General features: G+C 39.4%; 1 protein-coding gene and 1 non-coding gene across 8 annotated transcripts in view; both read left to right on the top strand.

Annotated features, from left to right (window-relative positions):
• The window catches only part of MYO1B (myosin IB), a 185,816-nt gene that overhangs the window by 114,326 nt on the left and 51,494 nt on the right, over nt 1-19,996 (top strand). For all 7 annotated transcript variants that reach the window (XM_064373229.1, XM_064373227.1, XM_064373228.1 and 4 more), the window contains exons 8-13: nt 8,287-8,385; nt 10,364-10,467; nt 11,826-11,973; nt 12,249-12,367; nt 17,558-17,644; nt 18,231-18,296. In XM_064373229.1, coding sequence (XP_064229299.1) covers nt 8,287-8,385; nt 10,364-10,467; nt 11,826-11,973; nt 12,249-12,367; nt 17,558-17,644; nt 18,231-18,296 — 623 coding nt within the window. The remainder of the gene's footprint in view (nt 1-8,286; nt 8,386-10,363; nt 10,468-11,825; nt 11,974-12,248; nt 12,368-17,557; nt 17,645-18,230; nt 18,297-19,996) is intronic.
• LOC135273717 (U6 spliceosomal RNA) lies at nt 18,945-19,047 on the top strand. The gene has a single exon (XR_010341530.1). It is a non-coding gene; the product is annotated as a U6 spliceosomal RNA (small nuclear RNA).

Here is a 19,996-nt window from a genome sequence, read left to right as displayed (position 1 = left end):
TCTTGACCTACTACAGTTTGCTTTTGTAATGTGATTGTGGAAGTGCTGGCAAACAATTGCTTGTCATCATTATAAGGTGCGCCACTATAAGGTGAGAGGACAGCAGCTCACCTTGTCCTCACTCACAAGGGCCTTTGCATTGTGACGTGTGAAGAGAGCTGCTGCTGTTGGTTTGGGTGGCAAGAGCAACAGGGATCACATGTGGCTTCTGTAGACCGAGTGGGAGGTCAGCATGTGTGCAGTTGGGGCTAAGCTTCTTCCCAAATGGTCCCTGCGTATAGTGTCTTAGCAGTAGATGATCTGTTTGAAGGGATTTGTGCATGAATGAAGTCAAATATAGTGTTTATTTATTTATTTTTTAATGTAATCAAACCACTTTCTTCTAAACTTGAGAAATTTCCTATAAAAATTGGCTTTTCAATGAAGAATCTGCCCATCCCCTGTGAGTTTTTTCTTCTAAAACTGTTACAGGATCCCACAGAAGCTCGGTCACATGATAAGTAAAATCATATTGCATCTTTAACATTACTTATTTAGTCTATCTTCTGCTTTGCATGTCAGATTTTACTTATTAATTGACTGAAACATTCCAGTTTTTAGAGATGGTGACTATTACATAATCCTTTTTTCCCTAAGTTTTTCCCACTTGTACTTCTCAATCTTTGGGTTTTTTTTTTTTCATTCTTTCTAAATATGAAGCCTTCATTATTTTCCATCTATGATTTGAGGACATTGGCAGTCTCCCAAGTCATACGAGAGCTGGAGAAGAACATGAGAAACCTGCAGCATCCTGCTCCTAATAATTTTTATACTTACATGTTTTTGTTCTTTTTTCAGTTGGCTTAATTTTATTTTATTTTTTTATTTAACTTTTTTTTTTTAACCATGAATCTCTTTATTCTTACAATCTTAGGTATTTGGAGCAGCCTAGGACTTCTCATTCATCAAATATATACCCTTTCACTCTACCTAAACTCCTCCACAAATGCTGGTGTAGGTTCCAGAAATGCAACTTAAAACGTTTAATGATGATTCCTAGATAAATGACACATCATTCTCTCCCTTACCAAGCATTTCCATGATGCCTTAGATTGCAGCCTGGTTGGGGGAAAGTCAAATATATGTATTCTCTAGAATTAGTGCTGAATAATAACATTGCTAATTTGGAATTGTATGGCTGAAGTTTGCCTGTGTCCACAGCCTTTTGTATCACTAGTCAGTGACAAGCAGGGCTCCAGGCAAGAATATCCTCTTCCATTGTACTTTGCCTCTTGCTATATAATGCCATAGTGATTCCCTTCTGGTCCGTCCCTTCCTTCGTCCTTCCCTATTTGAAAATTTGGTAAGACCTCAGATTTATAGGTTGAAAAGTGATCTGGAGTCAATGAAAATATAATATGAAATAACACAAAATTCCATTCAGTGAAAACCATCTTTCATTTTCTAACACTTCATCGGTATCCACAGGCTACTTTGCTTCTCCCAGGTAGTGGGGCATGTGGGGGTGAGAGTCCTGATTTCACATCCTAGTTCCACAAGTTGCCAACTGAGTTATATAAACTCTTGGACTATCAGTGTTTTCAGCTGTAGAATGATACCTTATAAAATAGTTGAGAGGATTCAGTGAAATACTATCTGTAAAGCACTTAGCCCATAATAATATCTCAAAATGTTAACTAATTTTTATTATTATTACTAAGTAGACTCCTGATTGAATGGGCATATTTCATTGTTTACCTTTGTAATGTTACATTTTGAAGAATTTAATGTCATCATAAAAAACCAAGAGCATTATTAGTATAAAAATGATATTATGTTTTTCTTTTTCTTTTTTTTTTTTTTATTGTACTTTAGGTTCTGGGATGCATGTGCAGATCATGCAGGATTGTTGCATAGGTGCACACATGGCAATGTGGTTTACTGCTTCCATCCCCCCCGTCACCTACATCTGGCATTTCTTCCCATGTTATCACTCCCCAACCTCCCCACCACCCCCAACTGTCTCTCCCTTGGCCCCCTACAATAAACCCCAGTGTGTGATGCTCCCCTCCCTGTGTCTGTGTGTTCTCATTGTTCAACACCCACCTATGAGTGAGAACATGCGGTGTTTGATTTTCTGTTCTTGTGTCAGTTTGCTGAGAATGATGGTTTCCAGATTCATCCATATCCCTACAAAGGACACAAACTCATCGTTTTTTATGGCTGCATAGTATTCCATGGTGTATATGTGCCACATTTTCCTTGTCCAGTCTATCATCGATGGGCATTTGGGTTGGTTCCAGGTCTTTGCTATTGTAAACAGTGCCACAATGAACATACGTGTGTATGTGTCTTTATAATAGAATGATTTATAATCCTTTATGTACCCAGTAATGGGATTGCTGGGTCAAATGGAATTTCTATTTCTAGGTCCTTGATGAAGCACCACACTGTCTTCCACAATAGTTGAACTAGTTTCCACTCCCACCAACAGTGTAAAAGTGTTCCTATTTCTCCACATCCTCTCCAGCATCTGTTGTCTCCAGATTTCTTAATGATCGCCATTCTAACTGGTATGAGGTGGTATCTCAATGTGCTTTTGATTTGCATTTCTCTAATAATCAGTGATGATGAGGATTTTTTCATAGGTTTCTTAGCCTCATACATGTCCTCTTTTGAAAAGTGTCTGTTCGTATCCTTCTCCCACTTTTGGATGGGTTTTTTTTTCCTTGTAAATCTGTTTTAGTTCTTTGTAGATTCTGGATATTAGCCCTTTGTCAGATGGGTAGATTGCAAAAATTTTTTCCCATTCTGTTTGTTGCCAGTTCACTCTAATGATTGTTTCTTTTGCTGTACAGAAGCTCTGGAGTTTAAATAGGTCCCATTTGTCTATTTTGGCTTTTGTTGCCAATGCTTTTGGTGTTTTAGTCATGAAGTCCTTGCCTATGCTTATGTCCTGAATGGTTTTGCCTAGGTTTTCTTCTAGGGTTTTTATGGTCTTAGGTCTTACGTTTAAGTCGTTAATCCATCTGGAGATAATTTTAGTGTAAGGTGTCAGGAAGCGGTCCAGTTTCTGCTTTCTGCACACTGCTAGCCAGTTTTCCTAACACCATTTATTAAACAGGGAATCCTTTCCCCGTTGCTTGTTTTTGTCCAGTTTGTCAAAGATCAGATGGTTGTAGATGTGTGGCGTTGCCTCCAAGGCCTCTGTTCTGTTCCATTGGTCTATATCTCTGTTTTGGTACCAGTACCATGCTGTTTTGATTACTGTAGCTTTGTAGTATAATTTGAAATCAGGTAGCATTATGCCTCCAGCTTTTTTCTTTTTGCTTAGGATTGTCTTGGCTATGTGGGCTCTCTTTTGGTTCTATATGAAGTTTAAGGTGGTTTTTTCCAATTCTGTGAAGAAGGTCATTGGTAGCTTGATGGGAATAACGTTGAATCTACAAATTACTTTGGGCAGTATGGCCATTTTCATGATATTGATTATTCCTAACCTTGAGCATGGAATGTTTCTCCATCTGTTTGTGTCCTCTCTTATTTCCTTGAGCAGTGGTTTGTAGTTCTCCTTGAAGAGGTCCTTTACATCCTTTGTTAGTTGTATTCCTAGATATTTTATTCTCTTTGTAGCAATTGTGAATGGCAGTTCGTTCTTGATTTGGCTCTCTTTAAGTCTGGTGTATAGGAATGCTTGTGATTTCTACACATTGATTTTGTATCCTGAGATTTTGCTGAAGTTGCTTATCAGTTTAAGGAGATTTTGGGCTGAGATGATAGGATCTTGTAAATATACAATCATGTTGTCTTCAAATAGAGACAATTTGACTTCCTCTTTTCCTAATTAAATACACTTTTTTTTTCTTGCCTAACTGCTCTGGCTAGAACTTCCAATACTATATTGAATAGGAGTGGTGACATAGGGCATCCTTGTCTAGTGCCGGATTTCAAAGGGAATGCTTCCAGTTTTTGCCCATTCAGTATGATATTGGCTGTAGGTTTGTCGTAAATAGCTTTTATTTTGAGATATGTTCCTTTGATACCTAGTTTATTGAGAGTTCTTAGCATAAAGCACTGTTGAATTTTGTTGAACACCTTCTCTGCACCTATTGAGATAATCATGTGTTTTTTGTCTTTGGTTCTGTTTATGTGGTGGATTACATTTATAGACTTTTGTATGTTGAACCAGCCTTGCATCTCCGGAATGAAGCCTACTTGATCGTGATGGATAAGCTTTTTGATGTGCTGTTGCAATTGGTTTGCCAGTATTTTATTGAAGATTTTTGTATCAATGTTCATCATGGATATTGGCCTGAAGTTTTCTTTTTTTGTTGAGTCTCTGCCAGGTTTTGGTATCAGGATGATATTGGTCTCATAAAATGATTTGGGATGGATTCCCTCATTTTGGGTTGTTTGGAATTGTTTCAGAAGGAATGGTACCAGCTCCTCTTTGTACATCTGGTAGAATTCAGTTGTGAACCCATCTGGACCTGGACTTTTTTTGGTTGGTAGGTTCTTAATTGCTGCCTCGACTTCAGCCCTTGTTATTGGTCTGTTCAGGGTTTCTACTTCTTCCTGGTTTAGGCTTGGGAGGGTGCAAGTCTCCATGAATTTATCCATTTCTTCCAGGTTTACTGGTTTATGTGCATAGAGTTGTTTGTAGTAATCTCTGATTGTGGTTTGCATTGCTGTGGAGTCCATGGTGATATCTCCTTTATCGTTTTTTATTGCATCTATTTGATTCTTCTCCCTTTTCTTTTTATTAATCTGGCTAATGGTCTATTTTGTTTATCTTTTCAAAAAACCAGCTCCTGGATTTATTGATTTTTATTGAAGGGTTTTTTGTGTCTTTATCTCCTTCAGTTCTACTCTGATCTTAGTTATTTCTTGCCTTCTGCTAGCTTTTGAGTTTTTTTTATCTTGTTCCTCTAGCTCTTTCAATTTTGATGATAGGGTGTCGATTTTAGATCTTTCCTCACTTCTTATGTGGGCATTTATTGCTATAAATTTTCCTCTTCACACTGCTTTAAATATGTCCCAGAGATTCTGGTATGTTGTGTCTTCATTCTCGTTGGTTTCAAAGAACATCTTTGTTTCTGCCTTCATTTCATTGTTTATCTAGCCAACATGCAGGAGCCAGTTGTTCAGTTTCCATGAAGTTGTGCGGTTCTGAGTTAGTTTCTTAATCCTGAGTTCTAATTTGATTTCACTGTGGTCTGAGAGACCGTTTGTTATGATTTCCATTCTTTGCATTTGCTGAGGAGTGATTTACTTCCAATTATGTGGTCAATTTTAGTGTAGGTGCCATGCGGTGCTGAGAAGAATGTTGATTCTGTGGATTTGGGGTGGAGATTTCTGTAGATGTCTATTAGGTCTGCTTGGTCCAGATCTGAGTTCAAGTCCTGTATATCCTTGTTAATTTTCTGCCTCATTGATCTGTCTAATATTGACAGTGGAGTGTGAAAGTCTCCCACTATTATTGTTTGGGAGTCTAAGTCTTTTTCTAGGTCGTTAAGAATTTGCCGTATTGGGTGTGTATATATTTAGGATTGTTAGTTCTTGTTGCATTGATCCTTTTACCATTATGTAATGCCCTTGTCTCTTTTGATCTTTGTTGGTTTAAAGTCCGTTTTATCAGAGACTAGGATTTCCAACTCCTGCTTTTTTTTGCTCTCCATTTGCTTAGTAAATCTTCCTCCATCCCTTTATTTTGAGCCTATGTGTGTCCTTCTATGTGAGATAGGTTTCCTGAAGACAGCACACTGATGGTCTTGATTTTTTATCCAATTTGCCAGTCTTTGTCTTTTAATTGGGGCATTTAGCCCATTTACATTTAAGGTTAATATTGTTATGTGTGTATTTGTTCCTGCCATTTTGATGCTAGCTGGATGTTTTGCCTGTTAGTTGACACATTTTCTTCATTGTGTCAATGGTCTTTAACATTTGGTATGTTTTTGGAGTGGCTGGTACTGGTTGTTCCTTTCCTTGTTTAGTGCTTCTTTCAGGAGCTCTTGTAAGGCAGGCCTGGTGGTGACAAAATCTCTCAGCAATTGCTTGTCCATAAAGGATTTTCTTTCTACTTTGCTTATGAAGCTTAGTTTGGCTGGATATGAAATTCTAGGTTGAAAGTTCTTTTCTTTAAGGATGTTGAATATTGGCCCCCACTTTCTTCTGGCTTGTAGGTCTCCTGAGTCTGATGGACTTCCCTTTGTGGGTAACCCGACCTTTCTCTCTGGCTGCCCTTAGCATTTTTTTTCTTCATTTCAACTCTGGTGAATCTGACAATTATGTGCCTTGGGATTGCTCTTCTTGAGGAATATCTCTGTGGTGTTCTCTGTATTTCCCGGACTTGAATGTTGGCCTGCCTTGCTAGGTTGGGGAAGTTCTCCTGGATAATATCCTGAAGAGTGTTTTCCAGCTTGGATTCATTCTCTCCGTCGTATTCAGGTACACCTGTCAAATGTAGATTAGGTCTTTTCACATAATCTCATATTTCTTGGAAGCTTTGTTCATTTCTTTTCACTCTTTTCTCTTTATTCTTGTCTTCTCATTTTGTTTCATTAAGTTGATCTTCAATCTGTGATATCCTTTCTTCTGTTTGGTCAATTCAGCTATTGTAACTTGTGTATGCTTCGTGAAGTTCTCATGCTGTGTTTTTCAGCTCCATCAAGTTGTTTATATTCTTCTCTAAGCTGTTTATTCTAGTTAGCATCTCATCTAACCTTTTTTCTAGGTTCTTAGTTTCTTTGCATTGGCTTGGCACATGTTCTTTTATCTCTGAGAAGTTTGTTATTACCCACCTTCTAAAGCCTGTTTCTGTCAATTCATCAGATTCATTCTCCATCCATCTTTGTTCCCTAGCTGGTGAGGAGTTGTGATCCTTTGGAAGAGGAGAGGTGTTCTGGTTTTTGGTGTTTTCATCCTTTTTGCACTGGTTTCTTCCCATCTTAGTGGCTTTATCTACCTGTGGTCTTTGTAGTTGGTGACTTTTGGATGGGGTCTCTGAGTGGACGCCCTTTTTGTTGATGATGAAGTTATTTCTTTCTGTTTCTTAGTTTTTCTTTTAACTGTCAGGCCCCTCTGCTGCAGGACAGCTGGAGGTCTACTCCAGACCTTGGCTCACCTGGAGATCACCCGTAGGGGCTGCAGAACAGCAAGGGTTGCCACTGGTTTATTCCTCTGCTATCCCCGACCCAGATGGGTACCCACCAGATGTTGGCCTGAGCTCTCCTTTATGAGGTGTCTCTTTGGGTATACAGGGGTCGGGGAGTTGCTTGAGGAGACAGTCTGTCCCTTACAGGAGCTCAACTGCTGTGTTGGGAGCTGTGTTGTTCTATGCAGAACTGCTGGGCAGGTACCTTTAAGTCTACTGCAGCTGAACTCATAACTGCCTCTTTTCCCAGGTGCTCTGTCCTAGGAAGTTCGGCTTTATTTATAAGTTCCTGTCACTCTGTTCCTTTTTTCATAGATGCCCTGCCCCATATGGAGTAGTCTAGTCACAGTCTGCCAGCAGAGGTGTTGCTGAGCTGCTGCAGGCTCTGCCCAGCTGCTGTGTGAACTGCCTGAGTAGTGGCAGACTGCCTCGGTAGTGGGGGATGCCCTTCCCCCAACTGAGCTGGACTGTCCTGGGTCCAGCTGCACTTGCTGCGAATGTGTTTCAGATTGCTTGTTTTGTCGGGGTGGCACCCGCTGAGCCAGATCACCTGGCTCCCTGTCTGTGCCCCCTCCCTTTCAGTTGAATGGGCAGCTCTGTCTCCCTGGCATTCCAGGCACCAGTTGAAATGCCCGCCCAGATTTGTGTGAGTTTCTATGCGCCAAGACAGCAGCAGCTGAAACCACCGTGCTGAAAACTCGTGGCGCCTTTTGGCTCGGAATCTCCTGGTCTGTGGGCAGTGAAAACTTGTTTGGAAATGTGGTGAGCACTCACCCTCTGCACTGTTCTCACTGGGAACTGCACTCCGGAGCTGTTTCTATTTGGCCATCTTGGATCCTCCCCCAATATTATCTTTAATCAGTGTATTGAATGTAACTTATTTATATATTCATTATTTAAAAAGAAAGTGACCTGTGTAATTTGGTTATTTTCATTAGAGTTGTGCTTCTTTCTGAAAGCAGCACTGAAAATAATAGCTTCCTTTATTATTTTATTACTGCAGAATAGAAAGTGAAAAAGAAAGTGAGAAGGAAAAAAAGCATGGTGGATTTGAAAGTGAAACAAATGCCATATTATGATTTAATTCTTCTCCTTAGGTTTTTTAGAGAAATCTCAGGTTGTTAAATGCCATACTATGATTTACTTCTTCTCTTTAGATCTTTTAGAGAAATCTCGGGTTGTTAAACAGCCAAGAGGTGAAAGAAACTTCCATGTGTTCTATCAGCTGCTCTCTGGTGCCTCTGAAGAGCTCCTCAGTAAGTCTCTGTTTCTATGTGTTGTTTTTGTTGTTTGAGATGAGAATCTCACTATGTTGCCCAGGCAGGTTTCAAATTCCTGAGCTCAAGTGATCTTCCTGCCTTAGCCTCCCAAAGTGCTAGGATTACAGGCCTGAGCCACCGCGCCTGAACTGTTGCTGTGTTTTAATTTTCAGTGTCACAGCACTTTCTGAAGCATTCTCTTTAAAACATATTTCATATGCTTTGCCCCTTCCTTCTTAAGATTTTTCCATGATGCTAGTTGAAATGAAGAACATGGTGTGTTTGCTTCTACCACACCCCAGGGTTTGTGTAATATTCCCGTACCTCACCAGATACTGTGCCATACATCTCCAATTGTGTTGAGGACTGTGCAGATGATTTAGAGATTAAACTCAAGTGGGATTTCAGCAAATAGAACTACCTCAGTCTGGACTTGGCCACAGCTAATTATTAGGGGAGGGACTAATCATACACTTAAAAAATAAAATGGGCCGGGCACTGTGGCTCACGCCTGTGATCCAGCACTTTGGGAAGCCAAGGCGGGCAGATCATGAGGTCAGGAGTTCAAGACCAGCCTGGCCAATATGGTGAAACCCCATCTCTACAGTAATACAAAAATTAGCATGACGTGGTGGCGCACACCTGTAGTCCTAGCTACTCAGGAGGCTGAGGCAAGAGAATGGCTTGAACCTGGGAGGTGGAGGTTGCAGTGAACTGAGATCATGCCACTGCACTCCAGCCTGGGTGACAGAGCAAGACAGCATCTCAAAAAAAAAAGAAAAAAGAAAAAAAAAGAAAATGAAAGAATTTATATTTGGGGAGAGAAAAATATTAGGGATCTAATTAAATGAGTACAATTATATAGAAACAAATCACTAGGTAAATATTTAAAAATAGTAGGGAAGACATTTTGCAGTTGATACAAGTGATAAAAATCTGACCTTTGGTTATTTTAGAGAATTAACATAATTCCACAAAGATACTATCTAATAGCCAATAGCTAAATGATGAAAAGTTGTGAACAAATAGTTCAAACAAGCAAGGAAAAGTCATCTTCACTAATAATCAACAAATTCAAATTAAAACAGCACTGAAGTATCTCCTATACATATATTAGCAAAAGTTATTAAGGACCAAGCTAGCAGAGTTGTCACTGATCTGCTTAGAACTGTGAGTGTTACTTCAAATTGAAGCCCTCTTCCTGGGGGACTAATTGGCAGTCCAGAATAATCAGAGCCTGCCATCCAGTCACACCACTTTTTGGACTATATTCCAACAAAATAATTCAGATGAATCCAAAAAACAATTGATATGAAGACATTTATCGCTGTTCTATATTTATTATTATAATAGAGAGAATTCAAATAGCCAGGGGTGAGGGAATCACCAGGCAGACATCATATAATGAAATAATACATTGACGATCTTTTTTAATATAAAAACTCTAGAAAGAGACTTATCTAATAAGATAAGTATAAATGCTATCACAGTGATACAAGTGATTTTAAGAATGTGCTGTTATTGGCTGGCACAGTGGCTCACGCCTGTAATCCCAGCACTTTGGAAGGCCGAGGCGGGTGGATCACGACATCAAGAGATCAAGACCATCCTGGCCAACATGGTGAAACTCCGTCTCTACTGAAAAGACAAAAAGTAGCTGTACGTGGTGGCACACGCCAGTAATCCCAGCTACTCAGCTACTCTGGAGGCCGAGGCAGGAGAATCACTTGAACCTGGGAGGCAGCGGTTGCATTGAGCCGAGATAGCGCTACTGCACTCCAGCCTGGCAACAGAGTGAGACTCCGTCTCAAAAAAAAAGAATATGCTGTTATTGATATTTGGATATAATTTTTGTTCTTTTGATTCAATAATATAAAAGCCATTTTACCAACGTGAATGAGATATCAAAGGGAATGAGATATTTAAGATTGGATTTACTGAAGCAACTTAACAATTTGTGTCTTTGATTCAATAGATAAACTTAAGCTTGAGAGGGATTTCAGCAGATATAACTACCTGAGTCTGGATTCGGCCAAAGTGAATGGAGTGGATGATGCAGCAAATTTTAGAACCGTGCGGGTAAGACGTAGTACTTTCATCAAGCTTTAAATCGCATGCCACTGCATTGCTCAGCAGGAGCTGGTAACACTTCTGACTTTTCTTTAAAGTGTAGCTCATTTTCCCTAAGGTTTTAGGATTATACAAAAATTATATTTTTATCACCTTGATTTTTTTTTTTACTGGCTCAAAAATCACACAAGATTGTGAAGGCCATGCTTTTATTAGAGTGTGTGATTTTACCATTTATCATAAGGAGGTTTTTTATTTTATCATCCTGGGGTTTGGCTCCTTTAAGGTTATTTTTAAATTCCAGATGTTTTTATGACCAAAGTCAATTTCCAAGTGTAAAAACTGCCTTCGGATCATGTTAAATCAAAACTATTTTTGAGAGAGAAAAATCTTGTTTTTATACAGTTTTAGAAATTCATATATAAACCAGAGTGATTAGCATTCCACATTCATTAGCAAAGATGATTTTAAATAACACTATACTCTGTTTTCTGTCTTAATGTGTAATATACTTTCAAAATTACTCTTATTATGACATGATAGGGTAACTGGGATTTACTTGCAAATGAGACAGCTGTGGTGATGGGGAAAGTGGGGAGTAGGATGAATTATAGATAATACAAAATTGGCATCAGTTAATTGTTGAGGGTGAATGAAAAGGACATGCGGGTTCTTTCCCTGCTCTCTCTACTTTTGTATATGTTTGAAGTATTCCATAAAAACAATAACAAAAACTTACATTACTCCCATTGCTATGTAGCCTCGTCATTTAAAAAAAGCCAGCTGTTCTCTAAAAGAAAGTATCTCTTAGAGTATGTCATTTTTTAAAACTGTATAAACATCCTCATATGGAAGCAATAGTCTGTTGATTCCTGGACATGATTTTATTTAAACCTTGAGTCCAAGACCTGTTTTAGAACCACTTTGCCTGGCACGTAATTGGAACTCTGTAAAAATTTATGAATGAACAGATGCCTCCTGTTACCCAGTTTCTTGGGCTGGGTACTTCATGTTTGCAAACCAGTTTTTCTGATATGTAAAATGAGTGAGGAACTTTTCTTTATATGGAGTTGTAAAAGTTGGCTTTGTTTCTGGTAGCAAAACCTCAGTGTGAAAAAAAACATATATACAAACTGAGCTGCCGTGGTTGAAGTCCCAGCCTCCTGTTTCTTCCATCTTCCTCTTTACATGCCCCCAGCCCCCGCCACAGCACCAGAGGTATCCCAGGGTCCCTTGAATCACAGTTGGAAACCACTGAACTTTGTCTTTTATGTTTTTTTCCCCAGAAATAAATCTGTAATATGATTCATTTTTTAAAAAAAGAAAGAACTATGGGGAGAAAAAGTTGCTTTTTTTTCTCTCCCCAGAATGCTATGCAGATCGTGGGCTTTATGGATCATGAAGCTGAGTCTGTCTTGGCGGTGGTGGCAGCAGTGTTGAAACTTGGGAACATCGAGTTCAAGCCCGAATCACGAGTGAATGGTCTAGATGAAAGCAAAATCAAAGATAAAAATGGTACATCCGTGGAGAATCAACTTTGTTTAGGAAACTTGCTTTGAACTTCTGCCCGGTTTTTAATGTAGAAAGTAAAACTGCTTTGCATTGGTTTGAGAAAGCTTTCTAATGAAACTGAGCAGAAATAGAACTGTGGCTAAGCTTTGTTTTTTGATGCATATGTTTTATACTGTTCTGTTTGATTGTGATTTAGAAGGAACATCCTAAGCCTTCAAAATGATTATTAGCAGCACGTGTACAGTCACTTTTTGTGTCCACCCCCCACCTTCCCACAGAGTTAAAAGAAATTTGTGAATTGACCGGCATTGATCAATCAGTTCTGGAACGAGCATTCAGTTTCCGAACAGTTGAGGCCAAACAGGAGAAAGTTTCAACTACACTGAATGTGGCTCAGGTGGGTGAAACATAATGTATAGAAGAGAGTTTCTTAAAAGTCTGTGCTATTTTCATATAAGTATAAACAAAGGATTTCGTTTACAGGCTATTATCTCAATCATTGTACTATGTTCTAGGCATTGGGGGCAGAGCAGTAAGCTAAACAGATAAGGATCGCTGCCCTCATGGAGCTTAAAATTCTGGTAGAGGGAACTAGATATTAATCAGTAGACATAAGAAATAAGTGCTGTAGCAAACTAGCAGGTGGTAAGAGCAGTGAACAGAGAGACAAAGTAGAGCAGAGTAAGGGAGCACCCTGGGGCCTGGAAGGAGACGAAGTGAGGTGGGAAATGACTGAAGGCTTTTCAGCGGAACAGTGGCATGACCGCCTTGTATTTCAAAGGGTCACTCTGGCTGTGATGTGGAGAGCAGAGGGTCGGGAGGAAAGGAGTGAAAGTGAGGGACCTTCAGGGAGACGTGCACTAACCCAGAGATGATGGTGGCTTGAACCAGGTGTCGCAGTGGAGTCAGTGAGAAGTGGTTACACTGTGGATATTATTTGAGGGTAGAGGCAACAGGACTTGCTGGTGATGGTTGACTGAAGAGAACAATCAAGGGTGATTTAATGTTTTTGGCCCAAGCAACTGCAAACATGGACTTGTTGTTTACTGATTTGGAGAAGACAGCGGGGGAAGCCAGTTTTGTGGTCAGGTGGCCGAATTGGCCTCCCTGCCTTACTTCTTGAACTCCGTCTGCCCTTGATATTGGGACCAATGAAGTCTTTAGTCTTTCTGAGACACAACTCTGAGCTGCTGCCTCCTCTCCTTTTGCTTCAGGTTAAGTGGGTGCGTGTCTGGGTGGTTACATGCCTGTATACTGTGCATGTATACCCAGGCAGCTCCTGCAGCCCTTTCACTAAAACGCTTTGTTCTGTGGCTTAGACATTTTCCCACCAGCCAATGACTCAGGCTAGCATAAATTACTGACTCGAGACTTCCACTCAGGCCTACTTTGTTCAACTGTATTCTTGTTGTCTCATCCTCCTTATAACTATCCATGAAGACTCCATAAACAGTAGGGTGGAGCCAGGCTTGCTCTCTGCTGCCGAACCAGCCTTTCCTACTAATCCAAGAATGCCTTTGTGTCCTTATCTTTCTTTCAACATTGATATCTTATTTTAGGTGAGTTATTTTGGCTGTGGCAAATACCATCACTTTATATATGTAGAAATGTGGTTTGTAGCAATCCTTTCCTAGCTATAGCCATTGCCCGTTCTTCCTCCTAAATTACTGCTTTTGCTGTCATGTCTGTCCAAGTCAGCCTCACTAATTCACAGTCAGATACAGAGTGACCAACTTAATCAAGAAAATGCTGCGAGAGCCTGCATAGCACAAGCCCGCACATAGGACATGAGTAGGGAAGTAAGGGATTAGGGAAGACCTCATGGAGATGATCAAAGGATTTAGATGTGTGAAGAATGGGTGAAAGGGCATGTCAAAAAAAAAAAAACAGTGAGAAAAGCCAGGTTTGGGGTACATATCAGAAAAAAGATTGATCAAGCTTAGCTACAGCTGTAGTTATGTAAAGAGGATTCAGAGCAATGTGGCTGGAAAGGTGAAGTCTGGAGTCAGGGTGGCAAATCTGCAACAGTGGTTCTTAAACTTCAGCATGCATCCAGATCACCTGGTGGACTGACCACAGCCCCAGTGCTTGATTCAGTGGGTCTGGAGTAGGACTGAGGAATGTGCATTTCTAACCAATTCAGAGGTGACATTGCTGCTGCTGCTGCTGCCGGTCCAGAATAACATTTTGAGAGCCACCGAGTTTAGACATGTTCAATAGCCAGAGTGGGAATTGTTAAGTCTGCAAGGAAGCCATGAAAAAGCCTGTATTGTTTAAGAAGGCCCTTTAGGAATATGTATATTTTGAGTCTTTTTAAAATTGTGTGTTTTATTCTTGCTTTTTTAATCATCCTGTATGGGAACAAGGCCCAGGTACCTCTGACTTTATAAGCTTATTTTAGTCACCTTACATCACTGGAGAAAACTTTCCACATTTTGTTAACCTTTGGCATAAAAGAATTTGGCTGGAGATCCTCAGCTGTTCGGCTCCTTAGTCAACTGTTTTTGTATTTTTAATGTCGTATTCATAGTATCTGGTTCTACTGATCTTATTGCCTGGTACGTTTGGATTCCTGTGAGAAGTGATTTGTTTTGTTAGCCTTTCCTCATAGCTTCAATTCTTGGGCCCCAGCATCATCTTTATTGCCTCAGGCCTCCTTTTCCCAAGGCATTTAGACCTTTCTCCAGATAGGAGGACTAATACTGAGATAATGGAAACTCTAGACAAGAGTTTTTCAGCTTCTTCTACAAACTCTCTCCTTGGCTTCTAATGTCCTCTGAAATCTTATCCTACACAGCTTATCTCAGTTTATTCCTTGCTAGTTCTCTGTTACCTGGTGCCCCTGCTCCTGCCTGCCCGTCACCCCCCATGTCATGCTTATTCCTTCTACCCATCTAAAGGCTCTACCTAATTGTTACCCCATCCAAGGAGACTTCCTTGATCAAATAGGCCTCCTGAGACCCGTCCCCACTCAAGCCCCCTTTTCAGTTCGGCAGCTGCCCTCTCCTCTGTGTTAGTTTGATCTCCTTAGCTCTTGGAGGGCGGGCCCCATGTCTGTGTATCTCTGAGTCTCCACCTTGCTTGTCACTTGCCGTCCTGGACCATGCCTGTTACCGGCCATGTCTGCAGCACATGCCACGTGGGCTTTTCCTCTGTGAGTTTCATGAAGCTGCAGAAGTGCATGGTCTTTTCGTAGTGTGCTTTGAAACAGATGGTGAATTAGTGCACTTTGAGTCTTCCCTTGTTTCTATACACTGTATTAGTGATCCTTAAGTGGGAATAGGCATTCCTTCCCTTACTGCTTTATAGGATATTGTTGTGCAGATTAGGTGGCATGAATCAGGCTCAGGAAGTCAGGGGCGGCACATTGGCAGCCGGGTGGCAAACTGGCAGCCCCTGGGGCCAGGTAAAGCTCAATAGGCATATTTTTATTTGACTAAAGGGTAGTGTTTTCTTTGGTTTTGTTTGTTTGCTCTTTAAATTTTGAATTTGAGTGCCTTTAGCCTGGAATGCATCCTCTAACTCCTCTAGTGAGAGCCATCATTTCCTGTTCATTTCTATCGCACAGTCCCTGGAAGCATTTGAGTTTGAGACCCCTGGAATAAATATTGTTGAAGGAAGCAAAGGAGATTAATATTGGCTGTGTATACACTTTAAAAAATATAAAGCAATTTACCAGAATAAATTGTCACTGTTAGTTCAGTTTATTGAAATGGTGGCTTGTTGAAAGTAGATAGCTTGTAACTAAAAAAGCTAGATGACATTAAAATGAAAAAGGGCTCGTCTACAAATACATGATGTTTTGAAATTATGTGGTGTTTTGAGATAACTTGAATTTATAAGAAGAAAAAAGAAAGCACTTAGAAGTTATATAGGCTCATGAGGTAGTAGTAGAGGAAAAGGATAATTCAAAAATTAGTATAAGTACATCGGTAGACTGTGTGCTAGGCATTATTCTAAGCTCTTAAATTATCTATTTTAAGAAAGTAAAAACTAGAAGAAAGGGTATTGGGAAAAGTTTTCTCCATTTTAGCATTTGGCATGCATTTTCTACTGTGGAAGCGGAGTTCCCTCCCTTGTTTGTTTGTTTGTTGACAGCTCTTAGGTGTATTCTTTAGCCCTAATTGGAGTAGGGAGGGAGGTTTGGGATTAGCATGGAAATGCCAGATGAAGGGAAAAGGTGTTATCTTCAGCTATGATATGTTGCCAGGGAAGTGAATGTGTTATTAAAGTTGTTACATTTTATTTAGGAAGGAATGTAGAGAAAGTATTCCCACATAATCTAACAAATTGTGTTCTTTGCAAAATAAAAAAATACTGATTAATTTTAACAATAATACCCAACTTTTTATTTATAAGCAGCAAAATACACACATATGGCCAGCATGTTGAAAATAGGAACAAAACCTCAGGCCTTTTCTCTCCCAAGGCCAGTTCCTTGTTAGGCTGCTGACACCCAACCTCCAGGCCTTCCCAGGATGCTAGTATTAAACATCTCATTAGTACTTACCTACCGTATGCTCTGGGCACCCGGTACATTTAAGGGTGTTTAGATTCTGCCATCCAAACCTAACATTCTCTGGCATTTGGATTCTAAAAATCATAGAGACATATATGTCTTCTGCCTCTTTGTCAAGTAGTTCTGAATAGCTTTAAAAGTAAGCACATAAGAAGGGGTTTATGTTCATTCTCTAACTTATAAGAACTCAATGTGCAAGTTTTTTAAAAAAAACTCAAAGTATTAGTTTGGCCGGGCATGGTGGCTCACGCCTGTAATCCCAGCACTTTAGGAGGCTGAGGTGGGTGATCACCTGAGGCCAGAAGTTCAAGACCAGTCTGGCTAACAAGGTGAAACCCTGTCTCTACTAAAGGTACAAAAGTTAGCCAGGCGTGGTAGCACATGCCTGTACTCCCAGCTACTCAGGCGGCTGAGGCATGAGAATCCCTTGAACCCAGGCGGCAGAAGTTGCAGTGAGCCAGAATTGTGCTACTAAACTCCAGCAGCCTGGGCAACAGAGCGAGACTCTGTCTCCAAAAAAATAAAGATTGAATGAAGAAAAAAAAATTTATGGATTCCATCAGCCAAAGCCATTTTAGTATATCTCCTTTGAATTTCCATGTGTAAGGGTTTTAAAAAATAGTTGTTATCATATTAAGTATACAATTGTTTAATTTTCACATAACATGAGCATTTCCATTTTGTTACCTGATCTTCATAACCATCGCTCTCTGGTGACTATGTAACATTACTCTCTGTGCATGTTTCTTTTACTACCCCTATTGTTGGACTTCTAAATTGTGTCTGATTTTTCTCTGTTCCATAACATTGAAATAAATATCTTTGTGGTGAACGTTTTTGCAATATTTAAAATTAGTTTCCTGGTATATGAAAAAGTATAACTGTGTATAAACAATTTGCCTAATTCTCTTAAAGGCTTGACTGTTTATGATATAGTAAAACTGGTTCTGCAAAGAAACGTGAAATAAAAGAGCTTTAAATATTTTTTAAAGTATCTTTATGATTTTATTGAAAGTAAGCATTGTGGCAGTTGTGGGTGTTAAGTTTTGTTTGTTTGTTTTTTAATAGGCTTATTATGCCCGTGATGCTCTGGCTAAAAACCTCTACAGCAGGTTGTTTTCATGGTTGGTAAATCGAATCAATGAAAGCATTAAGGTACTGAATTTCTATGAGCAAAATTAGTTGTAAATACATGGTATTCACAGTATAAACGTTAAGCTGAAGAAAGTTTAAATTTATAATCAAATAATTGATTACCACTTATAAAGATTATTCCTTAAAAAGAGTTTACCATGTATAAGATTGAAACTTGTCAGGGATTTTGTTTATTTTGTTTTGCCATGTGTGTTGCTTCTGACTAGTGAACAGTCTGATGGTCTTCGTGGAGTGACTCTGGGAGTCGGCATCCCAGGTTCTGGCCTGGCTCACCTGCTAACTAGTTGTCCACCCTTGGCTGAAAAGGTCACTTTACTTCACTAGGTCATAATTTATTCATCATTAAAAATGATTTTGAAAGGCGCCACTCATGCCTTCTTTAAATATATCACCTATTATTAAAATTTCTAAAAGAGTTCTATACCAAAACCCCATCTCATAAGTTTTTAAAAAAAAACAACTAAATTACAGTTATTTTCTTACTTAAGAAACATAATTAACTTGTAATATGTATCTGTGTTCCTTGGATGCTTATAGTGTTTTATTTTATGCCTTAATTAACCCTTTAATTTGAACTTTTTTCAAGGCACAAACAAAAGTGAGAAAGAAGGTCATGGGTGTTTTGGACATTTATGGCTTTGAGATTTTTGAGGTAAGATTTTAAAATTTTTTGTAGTGTCTTTAGTAAAGTGGAATGGTTGGAAATTAAATCCTGTATTATGTAGACATTATAAGTAACTGTAACTTTGAATCTACAAATCTTTGTGCAGATATAACTCACTATCACTTTGACTCTACAAGTAATCTTTGTGCAGATGTAACAAAATTTGGTTGTGTATTCCTGCATGTGTGCCTGAGTGTGTGTGTGTGAGTGTGCATGTGTGTGTTTTGTGTGTATGCTGAGAGCCAGCATTCTGGAGAGAGTACTGCTTTAAAAGAACTTGTATTAGTACCTGACTTTTCAAATTGCATATTTAAATTTCTAACTGTGAGGCTTCCAACAAGATACATGAGTGTGCCTGAGACCATTTGTGTGTTGTTTGGAAAGTGTGGCAGGTTGATGCCATAAAGAAAGCCATAGGAGAGCCGGACACAGATTCTGGCCTGGCCAGGGCCGGTCATTTCATCTGTGAGACTCAGGGAAAGAGGGTTTGGATTAGGTGATTTGTTGAGTCTCATTATTGTGATCTTGTGATAATAAATTCTGCTGCAGAGGTTGAAATAATTTCTGCTGAAGCTCATATTGAATTTTTTAAAATGATTCTGTGCTTGTTACAGATTAAATATTTAAACAATTTGTGCTTGGTTAAGCAAGACATATACTAAAATTAGAATGATACAGAGAAGATGAGCATGGCCTCTGAAAAAAGTGATGTAGAAAATAAAATAAACATTATGTACTTAGGTTAGAATTTCCTTGTTGCCCCCTTGCTAACTTTGACATTTAGAAGGAGTTTTAAGGATCTATTAAAACATTTATTCTCACTTTTAGGAGTGATATTTTAGTTTGGTTCAGGGAAATAAGAAGTAGATCAGGCTCCTCTTTTCTTAATTCTCCCCCACAAGTAATGATTTGTGAATTTCAAATTTCTTTAAGGAACCAGGCTCTGCCCAGAATGACTTCCCAAAGAATTTACATGTTCTAAAAATTTAGGGTCACAGAATCACAGAAAAAAACATCAGAGCATTCCTTCCACCTAAACCAGACCTTGCTAGCAAATTCCTTTTTCTTAGTATGTTCTCCCTCAATCATGTTCTGTATTTAATAGCTACTGGTAAGTACTAACTGAGGACTGACCATATGTAAGCATTGTGGGAAGTGGTGTGTGTATGGTCTGATTTACTTTTCAAAACAGCTTCATGATGTAGCTGTTATTATTATGAATCCCATTTTACAGATGAAAAAGTAAAACTCCCCAGGTCAAATAACTCCCCAGGGTTATGTAGCTACTTAGTGGCAGACCCTGGACTTAAACTCCAGGTCCTTTTAATATTTCCATTTATTGCTTTTCTTTCCTACTAAGATTGAGACCAGAGGCACTTCCTCACCTTTCTTCCCAAAGTAACAGGTTTCCCAGTACCTGGGAGTAAGGAAAAAAGTAAATGTGGTAAGTCTCTGACTCCCCTATTTCTCCACCCTTGTCATTCCAAGCTCCTGGCCAGCACTGGGTGCCTTCCTGGATGGAAGTGTGTGTGCTGGTGGTAGTCCTCATGGAGTCCCCAGAATACAGCTCAACGCAGCATCTGCTTGTATTGTTGCCATTTAGCAGAATCTACAAAGGAAAGCTACCAGTCCCTTGGTTGAAAGGGAAGAATTTGAGGTTTCTGAGTTAGGAGAAATGCTTAAGTACA

The sequence above is a fragment of the Aotus nancymaae genome, unplaced genomic scaffold (assembly GCF_030222135.1).
Source record: "Aotus nancymaae isolate 86718 unplaced genomic scaffold, 86718_ANA_hifiasm-v0.15.2.pri h1tg000008l, whole genome shotgun sequence".
NCBI lineage: Eukaryota > Metazoa > Chordata > Mammalia > Primates > Aotidae > Aotus > Aotus nancymaae.
The sequence above is the reverse complement of the archived record's forward strand: the minus strand, read 5'-3'. Positions and strand labels throughout refer to the sequence as shown.